Source organism: Tetrao urogallus, assembly GCF_951394365.1.
Source record: "Tetrao urogallus genome assembly, chromosome: 15".
NCBI classification, from domain to species: domain Eukaryota; kingdom Metazoa; phylum Chordata; class Aves; order Galliformes; family Phasianidae; genus Tetrao; species Tetrao urogallus.
The window spans coordinates 6,161,861-6,183,040 of record NC_136828.1 but is presented as its reverse complement, the minus strand read 5'-3'; the positions used below and the strand labels follow the sequence as shown (position 1 = coordinate 6,183,040).

The window sequence follows — 21,180 nt, the reverse complement described above, 5'->3', positions numbered from 1 at the left end:
GTGTGCCTGCCAAATGTGAACATTTGAAGACAGTTTTATATCTCAGCACAGAGATGGGTTGAAACAAAGCCCCAGCCAAACACATCATTTTCTTTGCTGCCCTCTTCTTCATCCGTTTCTTCCACTTGTTCCTATGGGTGCAAGAGCGCTGCAGGCCAGAATTATTGTTTATGTGCAGTTGCACAGAGGTAGACTTTGGTACAAGCAGTTTCTTCCTACTTTATTCATATTTACCTGTCATGTGAAGAAAAAAAAAAAAAAGTGTAATATTTTTTTTTCCTTTGGTGTGTAAACTTGTTTTCTCTGAGATGGTAGCATGGAGTTACCTTGTGAAGCATGCAGTGTTGCTTATGAAAATCCACAATTAATCCAGGAAATTAAGGTGAAATACACTTCTGCCAGTCTCATTGCTTCAAGTGACTCCCCTGACAATAGATAAATAGAAATGTTCATGTGATCTTTGTTTCTGGTGCAGCACCTTGTGATGTGGAGTCAGAACAGCTTTGCTACGGTTGAGTGATGTGGTGATGTTAGCCTGAGCTGCCTGAGGTGTAAGCTAAGGCTCTGGCTGATGCAGATTTTCTGGAAGGCTTCATATCCCTATCTCTTTTACTCAGTTTAACTTTAGGCTCGATTTTATTCTACCTTAGCAGCTGCTACTATTAAATGTTTGTATTTTGGTAGCTTACAAAATTCGTGATCTGGGTTGGAACCTTGTACAAGGTGAGTAAAAGACAGTATAACCAAGTTAAGGATGGTCTGTGGCTCTTTGATATGAAGTCCTAAAATGGAAACTTACGAGAACAGGAGCCAGTGGGTATTATATTGGCACCCACTGTACAGGGAATATGGAATTTTTTTTTGCATGGCAGAGCATGTAACTTTGCTGCTCTAGGTCCTGTTTTAGTTTAGATGGTTGTTTTGCTAAAAAAGAAAAGAACGAGTGACTCAGTTAATTGGAACTTTTCAGTTTCACCATTTGCTGAAAGTGAATTTGTGAAGACTTCTGTCCTGTATGCATTCCAGTGTACCTATATATAGAAACAGTAAGCTAGGAAAGTAAAAATTCTATTTCAGTTCATGCTGATCTCCTGCATGTGTTACAAAATTACTGAGATGATATTGTCAGTCTTTCTTCTTAAGCTCTGGGTCTGATCTTTGTAGGGCAACTTACACTTGACAGGCAGCACTTCTCTCCATGCACTGGTGTTTCTCTTGTAGTTGTTTTCATTTTTTAATGTTTAATTAATTCATTTAAAGATAATAAGTGTTGCTGTACTCCTTCCTTCTCTCCCTGAGCAGAAATATTTTATCTCCTGTTTCTTTCTACATTGTAAGTAAAGTCTAGCTGAGTGCTTATTGCTCTTAGTAGACAGGAATCCCAGGGAGGATTGAACTGTTCTTTTTCCTCTGTAGTATTCTCATGGAAAAATGGGATGCATACAGAAAATTGTTCACTAGTCCTGAAAAAAGAGAGTCTCAGAATATGAACTGCCATATTACCTTGCCTGATAGCATGCAGTGTTGCTGGCTGAATTTCTGGGTTAGCCATCTGTGCATGTTGCTTTATGATAGCTCCTGACTTGTTTGTTGAGAAATGGAGACCGTATTTCTAGGACATTTTATATCCACATTGCTGGGTTTTGTTTCTGATTATTAGCAATAGATGCTTAATATGTAAATATTGGAATGAGCCTAACAATGATTCTTCTTTTCTGTAGGCAGTTTCTGTGGAGCTTCAGACTCCCAGGAGAGGCTCAGAAAATTGATCGTATGATGGAAGCTTTTGCTTCACGCTATTGCCTTTGTAACCCAGGAGTTTTTCAGTCTACAGGTTAGTCATAAATGATGTTAGAATGTTAATGTGCTTCTACATCTGGTGCAAGGAAACAGTGGCTAATTTGAAAGTTCAAAATAAAATAATACGTAGAATAATCATTTCCTGAGAACTGTGAAAATGCTGCTATCTGATTTTATATTTCACATCTGGAAAATACAAGCTGATGGTCAGTATTCATTTCCACTTACTAAACTCTGCCATTAATGTGTAAACCAATTTGAGCATAAGACACACTTTAGAAATGTCACCAGGCTGTTTTGGCTGTGTGTAGCTGAAATGCTGAATCACAGCCTGAACCAGTGATTGACACCTGGTGGAAGGCAGGGCCACCCAGGGGAGCTCAGGTACCTACAACATACCTGAGGGAGCGGAAGGGTTGGAGCCAGGATCTGCCCCTTCCCAGGCCTTGTGTAAGGGTTAGCAGTGGAGATGAGGGTATCTTGCTGGAGATCCCTGCCTACCAGAAGCCTTCCAAAGGTAAGCAGTTTTTCTTCCTTTGTTTCTGTGTCCACAGCTGCTGCATTTGGGCTTGTTCTCATTTGCTGCTTCCTAAGATTGTGCCACTTTGCTATACTTTCCATCACATTGTAGTATTACAGCATTGCACTGGGTGTTTGAGAACTAGGATTCTAGTGTTAGATATCTCACTATCTCCCTACTGGGTCCAGGAGAATCTCATGAGGATCAGCAAAGCCAAGTGCAGCGTCTTACACCTGGGTTGTAGCCATCCCCACTATCAGTGCAAGCAGTGGGATGAAAGGATGAGCTCCTGAGGAAAAGGGCTTGTGAGTTCTGGGGGATGGTAAGCTGGGCATGAGCCAGCAAAGTGCCTTGCAGCCCAGAGAGCCAATCATATCCTGGGCTGCATCCAAAGAATCTTGGCCAGCAGGTCAGAGAAGGTGATCTGCTCTTCTGCTCTGCACTGGTGAGACTCCACCTGGAGTACTGTGTCCAGATCTGGAGTCCTCACTGCAGGAAAGACATGGGTCTATTGGAGCACATCCAGGGAGTGCCACAGAAATGCTCCAAGGTATGGAACACCTCCCTACAAGGACAGGCTGAGAGAGCTGGGGCTGTTCAGCACGCAGAAAAGAAGGCTCTGGGGAGATCTGAGAGTGGCCTTTCAGTATCTAAAGGGGAGCTGCGGGAAAGAAGGGGGCAAACTCTTCAGCAGGGTCTGTTGTGACAGCATGAGGGAAAATGGTCTCAAACTGAAAGAGGGGAGATTTAGATTGTGTAGCTATATATTACATATAAAGTCACCAGCTTTTCCCTTAGGAGAACTGTATCTTTTCTTTATAGCAATCTGCTTATCAAAGACTTACGTCCATTAGAAATGCAGCTCAGTTTTCTGTTGAATTACATCCTCTAGAAGTACTTAGGCCATAAAAAGCTAACAGAGCTCTCCCATCCTGCACAGAATGGCATAGTGTCTTAGCACTGCTGGTCTGTTCAGTTATGTGCGTGCGTAGCTTCCTTCTGATCACCTGATTCGAGGGTAAGAAAGTAGGCAAGGAAAAGGTTAATGTGAAGAAGGTCAGCAACAGCTACAGAGGGAAATCCTTACTGAAAACAAAATACAGAAGATGCAAACACGTCTTTTCTTAATGTAGCAGAGAGATTTCCATCCTCTGTTTTCTTATGCATGATCTTGTTTGAATCCTGGGAGAGCTTTCTACAGTCACAACCACATCAAGAGGCATGATAAGATCTCTTTTGTTATCCTTTGATATTGGCACCTTTGTATGCCAAGAAATTGAGTCAAATGTTATTTTCAGTTTTATTTACATGCAGTTCGAGTATTATTTTGAAGAGACTGTTCTTCCTCTGGGTGACTGTGGTAAAACTTTGGAGGCACTTTGAATTGATGTCTGATGGACCAAGCCTGCATTGCATCTACTGTAGACATAGAAAAGTAACTCATTTTTCCAATCTGGTTTCAGATACGTGCTATGTGTTGTCGTTTGCAATCATCATGTTAAATACCAGCCTGCACAACCACAATGTCAGAGATAAGCCAACAGTAGAGAGGTTTATTTCTATGAACCGTGGAATTAATGAAGGTGGAGACCTTCCAGAAGAATTATTACGGGTAAGTGAAAATGGTGAAGGTAAGGGGCTGCTTTTTGTTTTTTAATAGGAAACTTAATACATATGCAACAGTTTTCAGACTGATTTCTCAAGGGAAGTAAAAAAAAAAACCATTTTCTGCCATGCAGAACCACTGGAGAGACTGAAAGAACCATCCATTGATACTCATGGTCTCTTTCAGTTAGTTGTCTCTAATCTTGATCTTATGTTGAGAAGAGATTCCACTGGAAGTCCTCTGTATGTCTCTCAGTAGTATCCTTGTGACAGAGTTCTTATGGAATTGGCTTCTTATGGAAAGAATTCTATTTCTAGATAAGTCAGAGAAAGTAGGAAAAATAGTTAAATAATAATGAAAAAATGACTGTTTTGTTACTGCTTTTCTGTTCTTCCCACATGTGGTGTGGAGTTTCCTCCTCTCCCCTGAGCTAACAGTAAAGCTATTTACTTCTCTAACACAGTGTGATGATCTGAAGTATTTTCTAAAAACCCAGATTTGTTTGGCAACAGTTAGGCTAAATTATAATGATTTGAGAAGCTGAAACTTCTGAAATACTGAGTTCTGAAATAAAAATATATTTGTTGGGAAGTACTTATAAAATCTAGAGAGAGAGTTTATAGAGAAAGTAATTTAAAAGCAGACTTACTCAGAGAAGTAAACAACAATTGGGAATGGATAGTCCAGAAATTTTTGGCAGTATTTCCTTTGTTTTTTGTACAAAGAAACTGAGAAGCAGTAGGACATTGTTGTACTTTCTGATGGACATTACTAACGAGGTCTTTCTCCTCTTTTTATTCTTCTAGAATTTATATGAAAGTATTAAGAATGAGCCATTTAAAATTCCAGAGGATGACGGAAATGACCTAACGCATACATTTTTTAATCCAGATAGAGAAGGTTGGCTGCTGAAATTAGGTTAGTTCCGAGAGCAGCCTGGCTGCTGTGTCTGTTCGTTGTTTGTGTGTCTGCTGCTTCTGTGTCCAGCTGCTTCCTTATCAATGTAATATGGTTCACGCTGTAATTTACATTTAAAAATGTGTAAGCCAAAATAAGTAACTCCTTTACAACTGAAGGTTGTTACTCCTTATTTCACGTATACAAACCAGCAATCTTGTTTCAGACTTTGGAGTTTTGTTTCTGGTATCTGAGAACTGAAAACTCAGCAACAGAAAGGAAACTCGATGTGGTGCCGTGATGGATAGATAACAGCCAAACCTCTGTGTAGTCACTGCACAGAACTCATGTGAAATTTCAGCTCAGTTTTCTGTGTGCAAAAACAGGATTTCTTGTCAGAGAGTTATTTTTGTGTGTCTTTATTTTTCCATATTATTTGTGAGTTTCTCTTGGTTTGGTTTTGGCTATGATTTTTTAATGAGTGGTTTAAATGTGCCTTCTTGTTTTCCTTATGGCCTATGACCTATCACCTTTCTGTTCTGTGACTGGCTGTCTCTGCTTATTCTGCATTAGGAGGTACGTATCTGATTGCTTTCCAGTGCCCTCTTGTTCAGTTGCTCATTCTTTTATTTTCTTCCTCCTCCCTCCTCTGTTTTTTTTTTTTTTGTTGTCGTTTTCTTTTAGTTTTCTTAGTTATTTTTTCTTAAATTTATTTTAGCATTTTGCTTTTTCACTCGGTGTCACTAACAGTATCATCAGAGGTATTCTGTCCACAAAGGCTGGCATGAGTGTCTAGCTCATGTGCACGTGTCTTCTGCAAAAGAAGGTGTTAAAGCAGAAAGCAGAAAAATAGAGACGACTTTTTCTGCATTCACTGAAGAATGTAACTAGAAGAACAATTTTGACTGAGAGAAAAACATTTTGTACTCTTATAATGAAGATCCAGAGTGATTTTGTTACTTGTACATCTGTACATTAGAATTTTGGAAAAACCTGATTGCACTGGAACTTCACATACATCAGAGCTGCTCTTCTTCCTGCGTATTTTCTTTTGTAAACATCCTACTGAGCGAGCCAAATACATCTTAACATAGTGTGAAGTTTAGGGGGGCTGGAACCTTTGGTGATTTGCAGTCCCCTGGCACTGCACTGTGTTACGGCCTCAGTTAAACAAACGAATCCCATCAGCTTTACTTGTGCTCAGGGACTCTCCTCCTCTGTAAGGCAGTAAAATTTGTCTTTTTCATTTGCTTTTTTTCCCGATGCAATAAATCTCTTTTCTACAAAGCCAGTAGTGACACACTCCATTGGAGCCAGTGTTAGGCCACTTGAACTTACTAAAGAAGAGGGCACTTCACGCTTGGAGAATGGTGACTGAAGTGTGAAGAGGGATCCGCGCTTGGGGCGAGAGGTGGGCTGTGCACTGTGGTGAAAGTTGAGCAAGGGAGAGCTGTGGGCTCTCTCTGCTGGTGTTTGGAAACCAGCGGTTGTGCTGCTGCTGGAAGGACACATGAGCAGCTATTTGTAAATTGTTCAGGTGCTCTGCAACGTCTGGTTTTGACCTCTCCACTATAGAGAGACTCTTTGTCTAACTGCAAAAAAGAGCAGAGCTGATTCCTTGCTCATTTTGGCATGCAGTGGCTGAGCTGCTACAGTTTCAAAGATGACTTTGCAGGTTTTCTCCATGTTATAGTATGAGGCAATAGCTATCTCAGCTGAAAAGCTTTTAAGACAAAGTAGAAAAAATGCATGTTCTGGAGGTTGGGAATAAACTATCTCTGTGTAATGAAAACTGCACATTTATATGCGTTCACTCATAAGTTTATGCACACACAGTATAAGCAGGAGTGCTGTGTGTGTAGAGGAGTACCAGCCATACACCATGGAAGAAGTCAACAGAACACGTATGAGAGCTCTACATAAACAAATATGTAGAAGGAACAAAGAAATGGAACAAAAAAGAGTGGCTGAGAGCTGCCAGGTGCTTCTGTAGAAGTGATCTCTGGCTCTGGCTTTGAGCATGGTGTGATGAGAGGCAGCACATGGAAACCCAGCAGCAAACGTGGATGGGACTACAAGCTGCAGCCTGGCCTCGCAGCAGCAAGTTATCTGAATAGGGTGCACACAAATGCACTTTGCTGGGTTGTGTGCATTGACCAGAAATAAACAGTGCTTTTTTCCTTCTTTCTTTGTTTTTCTCTCCCTTGAGTTTTCTGCCTGCTAGGAGGTTTAAGCAGTGAGGGGATGCTGCCTTCATCCACACTGTCTGCATTGCTACAGACCATCTGCAGTCCTTTCTGTTGGGAAACATTCTGAAATTGATGGAGATTGTATTCCAGGCTGTGAGTTTAAGTGCTCCATTGTATTAATATTTGCTGAAGAGTTTTTTTAATATATAAAACAATGAAGATGAGCCCTTAAATCCATAGTCTCTCAAGTCCTTATTTTGTACTTCTTGCAGCGTCTCTTCCCATTTGGCTCCTTGTGCCAGCTCACCATGTTGATTATTCTTTGGGCAGGAGATAGATGTTGTCAATCTTTGATATGTCCTACAGTTTGCTTCTCCTAACGACTTTCCTAGCTCTGGAGCCTGGCATTGTGCTTTAGAAAGCCATGTTTCAAAAATGCTTGCTTTTGTGAAGCTTCCTGCTCTGAATTCAGTTCAGCTGTGGCTCAGTGCAAATTCAAGCACCAAACTGGGTGTTGGGCAGCACCTCTGGTTTTAGCTAGCTAGACTCAGCCAGTTGCTTTTCTGTCGGTGGTTTTAATAAGCCTATGTTGTGAACTACTGGAGAGAGTCCTGTGGAGAGCCACAAAGATGATGAGAGTCCTGGAGCATCTCTTTTAGGAGGAAAGGCTGAGACACCTGGGGCTGTTGAGCTTGGAGAAGACCAACAGGGGGTCTTACCAACTAGAGGTTGGGTGTCACATGGATGGGGACAGATTCTTTTTGGTACTGCCCAGCAACAGGGAGGGCATTTCTGTGTCTGAAATGGCTTCAGCTGGCAAGCAGCTTGGTGTGTGTGATTTCCTCTGGGGAAAGGAAAGCTGTGATGTTGCTCTTCTGAAACAGGACAGGAAGTGAGTCCAGCCTGACACGAGATGTGAACTTTGGCTGCCCATCAGGTGGTTGCTCATCCAGGTGCCTCACTGCCTGCTGTGCCTGTGGTGTTTGTTGCAGTGCTTCTGTCCTTGGGAGGATGGCTCTGCTTTTCTCAAATCCGGCGGGGGAGCAGCAGTCAGGAAGCTGAGGGCCTTCCTGAGTGTGGGTTTTATTTCTGGTACCTTGCTGTGCTGTTCATGTCACCCAGAGCTGGAAAAAAATTATTCCTGTGTTGGGAAAGGCAAAAAAGATCTGTATCCCTCTTTGTCTGCATTTGGCCTTGTTATGGCCTTTACCTGTAGTTCCCTTAGAATTCTGCCAACAAGATGATACACTGCTTTATTTTGTTATTTAAGATGTCTTTGCATTTTAATTTATCAACTGGATCTTTGAGAAGTACAACCTGTGCATCTGTCCATTTCTGTAAAGCTTTATGGATTCATACGCTGATTGCCTTGGTCCTCTTCTGATAAATGAGGCCTTCTTAGCTTTAATCTTTAAAAGGCTGGAATAAGGCAGGGAGCACAGCACTAAGCACTGTGATGTTGTTTTGTGAGCCTGCAGCAATCTTGGCCAAGAAAAATAACATTTTGTTATCAGTAGTTCCTACACATTAATCTTGTGTGCTGTGTTTGTGGTCAGTACAGCCTTATCAACCAGCTTCCTGCTTTTAGCCCATGGTTAAGGGCAGATTAAATGCACGTTGTACAGGGATGCCTGCAACCATGATGAGTGCAGATCAGATTGCCTTTCAAGTTTATTAAAGAGTTTCTGTTGTGCTGGACAGCTGCAGCTGAGTATTGGGATGGAGATACAGGCTTATGTTTGAGAACGGTTGATCATTTTGGAAGAAAAAAGTCCTGCTTCGATGCCTTTTTTATGGAAGAGTAACGCATTGCTTGGTGGAAAAGGCACCTGTGCTCTTGTTATGGCACTCAGCTGAGCTGCAGAACCTGGCTGGCTGAGAGGGATGGGAGCAGCAGTTAACAGTGCAGTGACCCTTGGACTGCATGAAAAACGTGGTGGTAGAGTGAAAGGACGGACTGCCCTGGCAGTCAGCTTGACTTGGCTGCTGCTTTTTCATTGATCCAGAAGTGAATCAGGGTGTGGTTTGTTGGCTTTCTGTTCCCAGACCGAATACCTGGTGCTACTTGAGCCAGCTCTCAGTCAAGCAATGGGAATTTCTGTAGTGACTTACGTGCCAGTTTGAATGTTTCTGCAGTGCCTTATTGAAGTGCCTGTCACAGCGGTTGTACTAAAATGCCACCAGTTCTTCCCTCACTGTCTCCCGTTCACTCAACCATCCATTCTGTCACAGCTTTTGCATCTTGCACTATTTTGCCTTCTCTTATTTCACCACACCTGCTTGCGGATTAATTTTTTCTTGAGATGTGTGTGTGTGTAGTGGAAGCATAAAATGTGAGTCCTCTGGATGCTGCAGTGTTTGCACTGCGTTATCCTGAGGTCATAAAACTGACTGAACGGAAGGTGCGGCATGCAACGGGACTTGGTCTGCGCTGCAGACTTGTCTATGGATCTAAAACAAAACGAGATCCCCAGAACTGCTTTTTAACTTCAGTACAGAAATCCAGAGTATCAACAAAATTCCCACTATCTGAAGAAGAGCAGTTGGCTAAAAAATTGTTTCTTAAATTTGTTTATGACTTTAAATAAATGGGGAACCTTGTGTGTATTCACAGAACTATTTTATGCAAGGGTGTTCATTAGGAAAACCAATTATTTGGAGACAGTAGGAATAATGAGTGACTGATTGCTGAATGGATGATGCACAGGTGGAGCCACAATCCTGAAGTCGTTTAGCTATGGTGGAACTCGGCCTGTATGTTTGTCACATGGGAGTTCTTTATGTACTTCCTCTTCCCTGGAAATGATTCTTGAAAGTTTCACTTATGGGATAACGGAGTGGTTCTTAGGCAGCAAACTGCAGAACAGGGGATGAAAGGACTGACAGTAATGTGTGTTCCTGCAAGGAGCCGATCCACGCAGCGGGGCATCAGCAGGCGTGAGAGTGAGCAGTGCAGCAGCTGCTGCTGCTGTGGGGAAATGACGGCATTTCTGGAGCAGGAGCCGTGCCTTCTGTCAGATGTACTCAGGGGCACGTCTCCCATTAGGAGAACAATAAATTATTGAAAGTGAGTACAAGCACTTTGGTGTAGGATTTCTGCATTTGCTCCTTGTTGTTGACTCATCAGATTTGTTCTGCTTGCAAGCAGCAGTGTTTATAAGCACTTAACACACTGGATGCTAAATGCAGAACTAGAGAGAGGTTCATAATCACGTGTGAAGTCACAGGTGGAAGGAAGGTGATAAAATGTCCTGAATTTTACTGAGGAGACCCCATCCTTGTGAAAAGACAGGCAGTGGGCAGGGCTGGCCCTGTGGTTGGAGCCCAGTTCCTGCTTTGCTGCTTTCCCATAGCAGCACTGGCATTTCTGAGGGCTGTACAGCAGTAGTATCAGGGCTCTGCTGAGCCCTTGGGTTTGGGTGAAACCTGAGAGAGTGTACAGACTCCTGCCATAATGCTTTTGTGCACCATAGTTAATGCTGACTCAGGAGTTGGAGCTTTGTACAGGTTACAGAAATGTTTCTAGCCTCAGCTCATCTGTGCCTGATCCATCTGCAATTGAGCAATTAATATATATATTGGAAAAACAAACAAAACTCAATTGCTTTCTTCTTATCCCTTGCTGAAGCCCTGACAGTGACGTGTTTAACTTATCACTGCCTTTTGGTTATAGGGGGAAGAGTAAAAACGTGGAAACGAAGGTGGTTCATTTTGACTGATAACTGCCTGTATTACTTTGAATACACCACTGTGAGTATATACTGCTGCGAGCTTCCTTTATTCTCTGGGTATGGCAAGGAATAATCATGCAGTATGTTCCTTTTTTTTAAATTTTTTTTAGGACAAAGAACCTAGAGGGATTATTCCATTAGAAAATCTTAGCATAAGAGAAGTTGAAGACCCTAGAAAACCAGTAAGATACCCTCATTATCATTTTTTCAATGAATAAGTAAACCATTTGGAACTGAGATTGTAGTAAATGAATTTGTTTCTGGGTTGTTTGTTTTGCTTTGTTTTTAACATATTTTTCCATTCCTACCCTCCAGAACTGCTTTGAGCTCTATAATCCCAGTCATAAAGGCCAAGTGATTAAAGCCTGTAAAACGGAAGCTGATGGCAGAGTGGTGGAAGGCAACCACGTAGTGTACAGAATATCTGCTCCCACTCCAGAAGAAAAAGAAGAGTGGATTAAGTCCATCAAGTGAGTTCAGAGTTTTAAATATCTTTCAGAAATGAAGCGTAAGCTCCTTTTCTGAATAAGATATGAAGAGACCTTGCATTTTAACTTGTTTAAAGAGTTCTGATTTGGCAATATCCTCCCGGATTAAGGTCAGGATCTTTGGGGTGGATGAGTCGGGCTGTCTGGTCCTAAGTACCACAGCAGGTTCTAACTGAAATGAAGAAAATGTTTGTTTTTTAAAAATTGAATCTTTTCAGCAAATGTAAAGCCTTTTGAGAACCATGCTTAACCCTGATTTTATGCTGTTCTTATTCTGTTTGGTGACAGCTATCTTGAGCTTGTTCACAGTGCGGCTCAGAACTTTTATAATTTGAATTCATCTTGAGGTTTATATAGCAGACCCAAACTTAAAGGAACAAGTTATGTTCAAGTTATGTTCAAGATGGAAGTATGAACTCTGTAACAAATTATAGCTAAACACCGTCTGTTTATAAACAAATACTTCTGATGGTCAGAGGAACTGCAGCTCCTCCCTGGGAGCGGAGGGCAGCGCTGAGCTCTGCTCCCTGGGCACAGTGACAGGGCGCAGTGAATGGCACGGAGCTGTCGGGAGGGGTGGATGGGGGGCAGGGGAAGGTGCCCACCAGAAGGCGGTGGGCATGGACCAGGCCAACAAAGGTGGTGTTCACAGCTCCGTGCTGCCAGAGCTCACAAAGTGTTTGGACACCGCTCCCAGACATGGGGTTTGGATTTTGGATCGTCCTGGGTGGAGCTGAGAGTTGGACTCAGTGGTCCTTGTGGGTCCCTTCCAACGTGAGCTGTGCTGTGATTCTAGGTCAGCAATCCGTTATCTTATTAGAAGTGGGGAGCCATCCAAAGGGAAGAGAGAACAAATTTCAGTTTCCGAAAGCAGAGAACTGTTAACCAAACTGACAATTGGTGTTGTTTCTTCTAGAGCAAGTATCAGCAGGGACCCCTTTTACGACATGCTGGCGACAAGGAAACGAAGAATTGCAAACAAGAAATAGGACTTGATGGGTAGCATGGATACCTGCATCCACTTCTACATGGGCTATAATGGAGTGTAATGTAAACCTTGGGCAAACTAAAGGAAGACAGTAACTGTACATTTATATATATATATATATATATAAAAATTATATATATATGTAATGTGTGTATGTATATATACATATATATACACACACACTTTACTATGACATAAAATCTCGGCAAGACCTTTCAGAGTAGTTATTGGCATATAATTTGAAGTAAGCTTCAAATCCCAGAGGATAATTTTCTTGGAACTTAATTTAACTGATGACATGGAAGCTTTGTTTCCACCTGTGTTAGTTGTAACTACAGTTGGCGTGGACTGGGAGGGAAAGAATGGTAAAATATCCATTACCTGCTTCTTGAGCTCAGTGCCCATAAATGGGAAAAGCGTTTGAAGTACTTCTCTCTCAGTAAAATGCAACACTAAAAACTGGAGTAGAGGGCAGCCTGGCACTTTTCTGTAGGCAGGAAACCCACAATCTCAGTAAGTTTTCAAGTCTTATGTCTTGCAGTAAATGAAGCTTTCATTTAGAGCACATGATCCACCTTCTAGAAGCAGTTTTTCTTCTTTGGAAGTGCAGCTCAGTCAGACAGGCAGCTACATCATTAACCAGTTGTGCCAAAGGGTTGGAGTGAATGCACTGAAACACAGGCAGGTCCCACCAGCGAAGGCCTGTCTGCAGCCATGACACTGCAGAGATGTGGTTTGGTATTTGCCAGAAGGCAAAAACTCTTTCCAGTCTGCTCACACGATAAGCGGTGAGAGTTAATGACTGGTTTAATCTGCTTTTTCTGTAGTAACATCCTTCCTATGTTTTAGATATATTGTAGTTTAACTAACAGTATTAAAGGAATAAGGTGACAGAGCTTGCATGAGTTGCAAGGGTTCAGGCTTTGCATGTGAAAACAGCCTGAAATAATAATTTCACATGCACTTAATGTTTTTAAAGGGAGAAAAACCAGGCTAGCGTATTCTTCCTGTAAGATACAGCCCTAGTAGATGAGCAAGCAGCACTGATTCATTCCTTTGCTTGATAACAAACTTTGAGCATACAAAGAATTTAAATATTTTCATTACATTCTTAACAGTTATTTTTTTTCAGACTTGTACTTCAGTAGCTGAAGTTGAAAACACGAGTAGATATCCCTGTTTTTACCTCAAGAACGCAACCTGACTGCAGTCGGCCCCTGCAGTTTCTCATAACTTATGGAAGCTGGTCAGGGTCTCATGCTGAGGCGCGTTCTGTCACAACACTTCCTGGTGGCAGTGCACATAACATTCTTGAGGTGCAGCCCCTCATTGCACAGCGAGGGCAGGAAGTATTTCTTTGGATCCTACTACTTCCAGCACTACTTTCATTTTTCCTGTCTTGTTGACCCTGAGCCATGTCTGCTGTGCCAGTGGTGAGCCAGTGTGATGCCAAAGCAGTTTTGCTTCTTGGATACACAACAGGGAATTGTGCTGCGACACTAAGTTACCTTTTTCAAATCTCATTTTACCCTTAAAGTGCTGTTTGATTTGTGGTTGCTGTCTTACAGATTTGCATTGCTTTGCGCAGGGTTTCAGCCTGTGACTGTTTCGCTTTCTTGCACGCTTCAGAACAAGGCTGAAACAGACTGGGGTCACCCTTCCCCAGAGCGTGTGGAACTGCAGGCTGCTTGGATGAATGCTCAGATCTGAGTGAGAAGCAAAACTCAGCCAAAGGAGGTAGAATCCCAGTACTTATTATTAGTAAGTATCACTGTGGGCTATCTTTGTTTAATGAAAGCCATTTGAACTCTATGGAAACAAATGAAGTTGTAGATGCTGTGTCTGCAAAGCAGCTGCTAGAAGACTTGAGTCTTCTGCTGCGCAACTTCGCCGTCTCCTTTGAAGCCATGCACTCCCCAGCTGCAGCTCTGGATGAGATTTGTCACAGGAGCCAGTGAGTGCAAAGGTAAAACACAGCAAAGTCTATGCCCGGAGAAATATGAGATTACCAAAACACTTATAAGCCATGAAGCACTTTTTTTAAAAAAATTGATTCTTATCTTCTGAGATATCATCTGCAAGAAAGTGTATTTATTTAACCAGATGAGGAAGTCTGTTGATAAGCATGAAGGAAATGCCTTGAGAGTTCATTTGCTGTACTTAGCTGGAAGTTCTTCTATCCTGCACAAGTAATTATTCACAGTAACAGCTATCTGAGGATATTATAGCAGGAAATATATTATTTTGTAGCATTAAAATGTGACATCTAAAACAGCTACTTGCGGTGCTCAATATAGCTATTTAATTTACCAAAGCTAATGGAATGTCTTTCTTGTTTGTAATGATATTTGAATTTAAATGGTGGTTGTTTTATTTGTAACAGTATTAACACGGAGTGAAACTGGCCCAGAATTTCCACTGGTCACGAGGCCAGTAAAACAAAGTGGCTTGTGAAAGTTCAGGCCAAGTTCAGGTACTATCCATGAGGGTGAAGAAAAATCTCTCAACCTTTCCCTTCCCGATTGGGCCTCAAGTCCAGGTGTAGCTAGCACAGCGAGCTGCTCTGTGGCCTAAAGCAATACCTGCTAGCGTTTGGCCGTGCTGAGGAAAAGTCCCCTGGGAATAACAGCCTTCTCCCTTCCTGTTGCACTGAAAGCTGTGTAATTGTTCAGCTCTTTGGTTTTACCATTGCCTTCTGAAACTGCAGGAGCCAGCAAGAGCCACTACTGCTTCTGCCACACGTATGGCTTCTCTGAATATCCAAACCTTGTGGCCATTAACTTCAGCCACGGTGCCAGTGCAGTCTGGGGAGAGAACTGTACATAACACTTAAGCTCAGCTGGACTGACTTAAATTTTACAATACTCTGACAAAGTAAGCTCTACACTGCTTAACATCTTGAACAGTTTTAAACCGGTACAAAACAACCTTTATAACCCAAGCAGCATTTATAATGCTTCATATATAAAAACAATACATATTTTTTAAAGTTTATTACATATCTATGTAGATATGCTTGCTGGAAAAGCTGGGTCTGTTGTAGACCAAATGCTACAAATGAAGACTTGTGGCTTACCAGTTTCTTTTCTATATTTTCTTGGAAAATGTTTCTAGTTAGAGTATAAATATAAGATGTAAATGCTGTACAGATATGTATTGATATAAGCATTACTTGGTGTACACAAGTAATTTGCATGACAAATACTCCGTATCAATCATTGTTAAAAATGTAATGTTCTGTGTAAATCCACTGCAATATTAACGTTGTCATTTATCATTAAGACCTTTTGCTTAAACCTGGACATTCTCAAAAATAAAGTGTGGAACTATATGCTGTTGTAGAGCTCCTCGTTTAGCAGAGCTGAGCGTTAATTGGTCAGATTTGTGTGTAGAGATTGAGTCAATTTACAGCATGGTTGATAACTGCTCCTGTAAGCACCGTTCTTAACAAACCAGACAACTTATTCAGATGAAACCATAATTAAGGCAGGTTCCCTGCTCACGTGCAGTAAGAGCAGTCATTCCCTCTGAACAGCTGCACTTCAGTGGGAGGTGACTCCAGAGTCAGACTGGGAACTCCCCAGAGGAGCTCTGCTACGCTCACCTCACGAGCACAGCCAGTGAAGTTCCTGTGTCGCACACAAGACCAGAGGCTGTCCAAAAGGAAAGTGCTAAGGATTGTTGACAGACGCCTGGCTGCTGCAGGAGGAGGGTGATCCGAGAGATCAAAGTGGCCATTAATTTTTATTTCTTTATTCAATTAAGATTACATTTGTTTAAAGACCTAAAAGCCCTGCATTGTCATGAAAGGGAATTACTGATTAAAGAAAAGAATAATTAAGATGCTGATTTTGATAACGCTGAGTGGTTGGTTTCAGAGGTTAAAGCCTGGATTTGATGGAGAGCTTTTTTAGTACAGCAAGTCTTGTCCTTGTTGGCTCTCTTTATAGTGAGGTGATGGTTTTGACTGGTAGTTTGCATCTGAAAGGAAAAGGGAAGCACTGTCATCCCTGTTCTGAGATTCAACGCGTAACTGGTCCAGCAGTTCTAGGTCAGTCACAAAGCTGCACACAGTTGACCTGTGATCCCGGACCGAGCTGACTGAGGCGGCTTCCAAGAGCCTCACAGTAAACACGCCTGTATTTCAGTGCTATGCTAACTAACAGTAGAGAACAGGAGGACAAAACTACCTGCTTTAACAGCAAACGGCAAACAAACCTGAAGGTTTGCTTGGACAACATCCTTGTTCTGTGAATGATCTTGTGGTCAAACTGACTGAGTAATAGCCACGACAGCAGAAGCTTTTAGAAACTTGCTAGAGAGAACACATAGGAGTGAAGGAAATGAAGTGCTCCTCCCACCAATCTGGATTTTCCTCAAATCACAGACAATCCTGCTTAAGAGACCCCTCTTTCCCCTCCCCCCACCCCTTTCCTCTTAAACACTGACCACCACAAGGAGTAATGAGGAAATACCACCCACCCTTCCTTGACAAAATGCAATTGCTTGGCACAGCCCCCTTGCCCTGCCTGCAGGGTACCACTGTCACATCTCTCAAGGGACAGCTCTTTCATTGGCACAGCCCAATAACCTGAATGCCCTGGCTGCTGCACTGGGATGCAAGACTTCCACTTTCCTGCTGCACTTCTACCTGGCTTTGAAAAACCAAAGGAGTTCGCCATCTGCTGGCCACAGAACTCACAGCGTGTCGGAGCAGATGCACGCCGCTCCTGAGTACAGTCAGATTAAGTACAATCAGGATGCCTCTGTCATGAATATCATCAAAAAACTGGATTTAGAGCAGTGATATTTTTAAGTCCTCGGTCCAGTCCTTAATTTTTTCCGAGGAAAGGGATGCATACACTATCCAAGTTTACACAAGGACTTGTGAACAATCAGCTTCCTCCCCCAATTGTATTTTTAGATTAAAACTTCTGGTCGTCCGTATCTGAAAACACGAACGTGTTCTTTGATGATCATATTTCATTCAGAAACTATTTCAGTAACAATGTCTGTTTCTGGAATGTGTGCAACTGAATAAAATTGCCATAACCTCATCAAGAGCAGCGAGCAGATGTGATTCTAACACTGTGGACCCAATCTCTGTCCTAACTCCAATCACCAGTATCTTTCCTATCCTCACTTCATCAACCTAACGACAGAGCCCCCAGGCAGATCACATTCTATAGCTAAGTTAGAAACAAGGAACAAGAGGAAGACATGAGAAACACTCAGAAAAGAATTGCTGATGATGCTGGAACCCTTGCTTACTTGTAGTACCTTTGATGTTTATCTTCAGGCTTTTTGGCTTTCTTAGGTTTTCTACTTTTTCCCCCTTTTCAGTCTTTCTCCATTTCTGTTCTGGTTCACACTCACTTTTTTTCCTTGATTGCTTTCTTTTCCTGGTTCTTTGTTCCTAGGAGGAGGTCCTCATCAATGACGTGCATCCTTCTTGCTGGAAAGTGATATAGAACACGTACATTAGGCTACAACCTGCACAGCAGTCTCCCTACACTGACTGTCCCTTTTAGTACAGTAACACACCACTGTAATCTCTCCTCTTTTCCAAATTAACCAGCTGCAGGTAACAAATACACAGCGATTTGTGCAGTGCAGCAGGTTAAGGATAACTATGGAAGCTAACACATGACATCATGAATTTCAGGGAAGACAGAACTGAATTATACAACTAACACCATTCTCCTAGGACAGAAAGAAAAAACTTGCAAGGAAGGAAAATATAAGTGACAGGAAAGTAACTATAGTCTCCACAGATATTACTGTTTACCATTTCCTGATATCTAGAAGTAGGCATTGCATCCTGACCAAGAACTGCTGACATATCTGTTCAGGGAAGCTCATTACCAAGGGAGTGGTGAGGTGCTGGAACAGCTGCCCACAGAGGCTGTGGATGCCTTGTGGTTTCAAGGCCAGGTTGGATGGGGCTCTGGGCAGCCTGGGCTGGTATTAAATGGGGAGGTTGGTGGCCCTGCATGAGGGGTTTGGAACCTGATGAGCCTTGAGGTCCCTTCCAACAAAGCCACTCTATGATACCCGAGTAATTTTTGCATCTGCAAAAGCTGCAGATCTTTTCAGTGATACTGATACCATCTTTTAAAGTCAGTTTATGTTTGCTTAAAGGCCTTCTAAACACTGAGATGCCATGTAAGGAAATTAACAATTAAAAAAAATAATAAAGTTGCTGATTTTATACTGAATCCTAAAAAATGTTGGATCAAAACCAACCAGAAGTAATCGCAGGAAATGCTGTTCCTCAGTGGTTTTGCTAACATTTGGCATCAGCAGTTTTTAATTGGAACCTTATCTGGACGAAGTGCAGCAAAAACCTTTCACATCTCATTGTTCAAAACCATCTGCAATTAAAGGGACCCTCAATTGTTTTTGTTTTGTTTGTTTGTAAAGCCTTCTTGCTGTTTAACTCATAAGAACAGAGATAAATACTCCCCTCACTTCCTCTTTCCAGCCCATTCCCACATCTAATAATGCACAATTCTGATCTGTCACATAGAACAAAGTTAAGCCAAGCATTTACTGTGCCAGCAGCCACCAACCCAGCAGAATCCTGTAACAAGCAATACAAATCCACAGAAAAAGGAAACTCTTTTTAATCTCTTAACATTGATGAGACAGAAACATGTCTTGTTTATGAAGAGCATAAGGTACTTCACAGTACTGAGAAACTGATGTTATTCAGAGCAGTCCACATTTTCCTCCAACAACTTCACACAGCAGATCTGAAGAATTCACACTACACTGACTAAAACAATTACACACATCTCATTTTCCCAGGTGAGCAAATGCACTCTCATGCAGAAGAACCCGAAGCTACATCCAATGACAGCTAAGGAAAAAGTCCCTACAGAGTTATTTAAGAAGCACATTCTCATCTTAGGAACTGCTTTGTAGTTCTAGGTCTAACTGTGCCCACCAGAGGGCAGAGCATTCAAATGTCCCGACTCAACACAGAATTTCACTGCTGACAACTTTATCATTAATTAGAATAACAACTCAGATGGGGAAAAAACCCAAACACAACAGTTGTTGTATCACCAGAAATATAAATGAGGCTCCCTGAGATCTACCAAGTTACGACACGACTTTGCAGCACTCTTCAATAAGCTACTTTAGATTAAAAAAAATACAAATAAAAGCCTCAGAATCAGGAAGAGAGTAAGGTTTGTGAGTGTAACAAGGGAGACTTGGTGGGGAGAAAGCAGAAGGGGAGGGACACAGAACCCTAAATTTCCTTTTCAGTTCACCTGCAGGTGTGATGCCAGTCTCAGCAGAGACGTGTGCTTGCACCCTGCACACCAACACAGCTCCCTCTGTGCTCCCAGTGCTCAGATGCCTGATGCAGGTCAAGTAACCCGAGGGATGCCTCCAGTTTAGCACCAACTTTTGTTTATTTGTGCAACCTAAATTTTGTCCCTGTGGAAATTCTTCCTCAACAGTGAGTTTCACTTCTTTTCATTCTGAATATCCTGACTGCATTTCTTCCAGTACTTTCTTATCTCATTCAAGATCACATAAGAAAATAAATAATTCTGAATATGAAATGAATAAAATCCTACTCCTGCATTACTTCTTGCTCACTTTCCATCTGATTTATCCTTTCTGCTGCTTGCTCAGAAGCACAGTATAACCTGAACAATACTCTCTTAAGGGCTTATCTTATTTCCTTCCTTCTACAAAGTAGGAGTAGTAGTATATCAAGGAACTTCCTCAGGAGTTACACTTCTCAGACACCATTTTGTTCCAACTTCTCTTCCTCTGAGTATCTGGACTCACAGCCATAGATAACTTCAATAAAAGAAAATATTGCTGTCCCCTTTACACCTACCTTAGAATTTCAAGATCATTATTGCAGGCATTTCAACTCACCTGGATAGTTGCTTCTAGGAATCTCCCTAAAAACGCAAAGATGAAAAGGACAGTGATGCTTCTAAAAACAAACACCACAAAACAAAACAGCCCCCACTGGATATCCTGCAAACAGTACCTTCTTTGAACTATGCTATTTACAGACTACACATTGTTACATAATGGCAAAAGTGACCCAGAAAACAAGCACTGATACACACACATGTACTCCCATGTGTGCTAATGAACACCAGGTGGCATTACCTGCCTCACTTACTGCCTTTACCCAGGGTGCCAGCAGTAGATGGCTGGGACACTGCAATCTGGGTAGTATCTTCCAGGCAGAAAGTGCTCTCAAAGCTGATAGTTTACACGAACTCATCAACATAAGAATATGAAATGCAGAGCCAAATTTTGTTGAAACCTGAACGTTGAGCATTCAGTTGCTGCTGTGTTAAACAGATGCAGATGGCTGAAGCCAGGCAGTGCTGCTGCTTTACGTTTTCCCACTGCAATTGCTGGGGATTACAGGCTTAGTTACCAACAAAATGCTACTAGAACTGAAATGCACACACAAGCAAACACATTTAAGAGGAGAAATAATTCTCTATTCAGCTTATTTTATGCATCGTTTTTGGACACATTTTTTAGACCAAATGAGGTCTCTGCGGGGAAAGCACTAAAAAGCAGAGAAAAGACATGAGTTAAGTCTTTAAATATGTAAACACACTAAAGAGAAGGAAGTATAAGAGACCAAACTACAAAAAGGAAGAGTTAGGTTGGACACTGTGAATGAGGCTTAAGGGCTGGGTTAGTCACAGCTCTTAACAGCCACCTAAGAGCATGAGAACAAGGGAGAATCTCAGACACTGATATCCGTATTTTTCTCAAAATTCCTCCCTGTCAAAAGTGCTTCATCAATAGTCTTCACAGTTCTGATCCAGATCCCCTGAACTTGAGTAATAATGCTCTTCTTTTCCTCCTGAACATGAATTAGACATGAAGAAAGAACCTTACATCTTTAGTTCAGTTTATTTCAGACAAATTTGAACTAAAGATGCTGAACTATGTTTTACACAG

At 41.9% G+C, this 21,180-nt stretch overlaps 1 protein-coding gene across 1 annotated transcript in view; it reads left to right on the top strand.

Moving 5' to 3' along the window:
- The window catches only part of CYTH3 (cytohesin 3), a gene marked incomplete at both ends in the record, with an annotated part of 46,636 nt that extends 34,416 nt beyond the window's left edge, over window positions 1–12,220 (top strand). The window contains 7 exons of the mRNA XM_079542686.1: window positions 1,722–1,834; window positions 3,784–3,932; window positions 4,733–4,844; window positions 10,686–10,762; window positions 10,854–10,925; window positions 11,059–11,213; window positions 12,148–12,220. Of these exons, the coding sequence (XP_079398812.1) occupies window positions 1,722–1,834; window positions 3,784–3,932; window positions 4,733–4,844; window positions 10,686–10,762; window positions 10,854–10,925; window positions 11,059–11,213; window positions 12,148–12,220 (751 nt within the window). The remainder of the gene's footprint in view (window positions 1–1,721; window positions 1,835–3,783; window positions 3,933–4,732; window positions 4,845–10,685; window positions 10,763–10,853; window positions 10,926–11,058; window positions 11,214–12,147) is intronic.
- Between the last annotated feature and the right edge of the window lie 8,960 nt (window positions 12,221–21,180).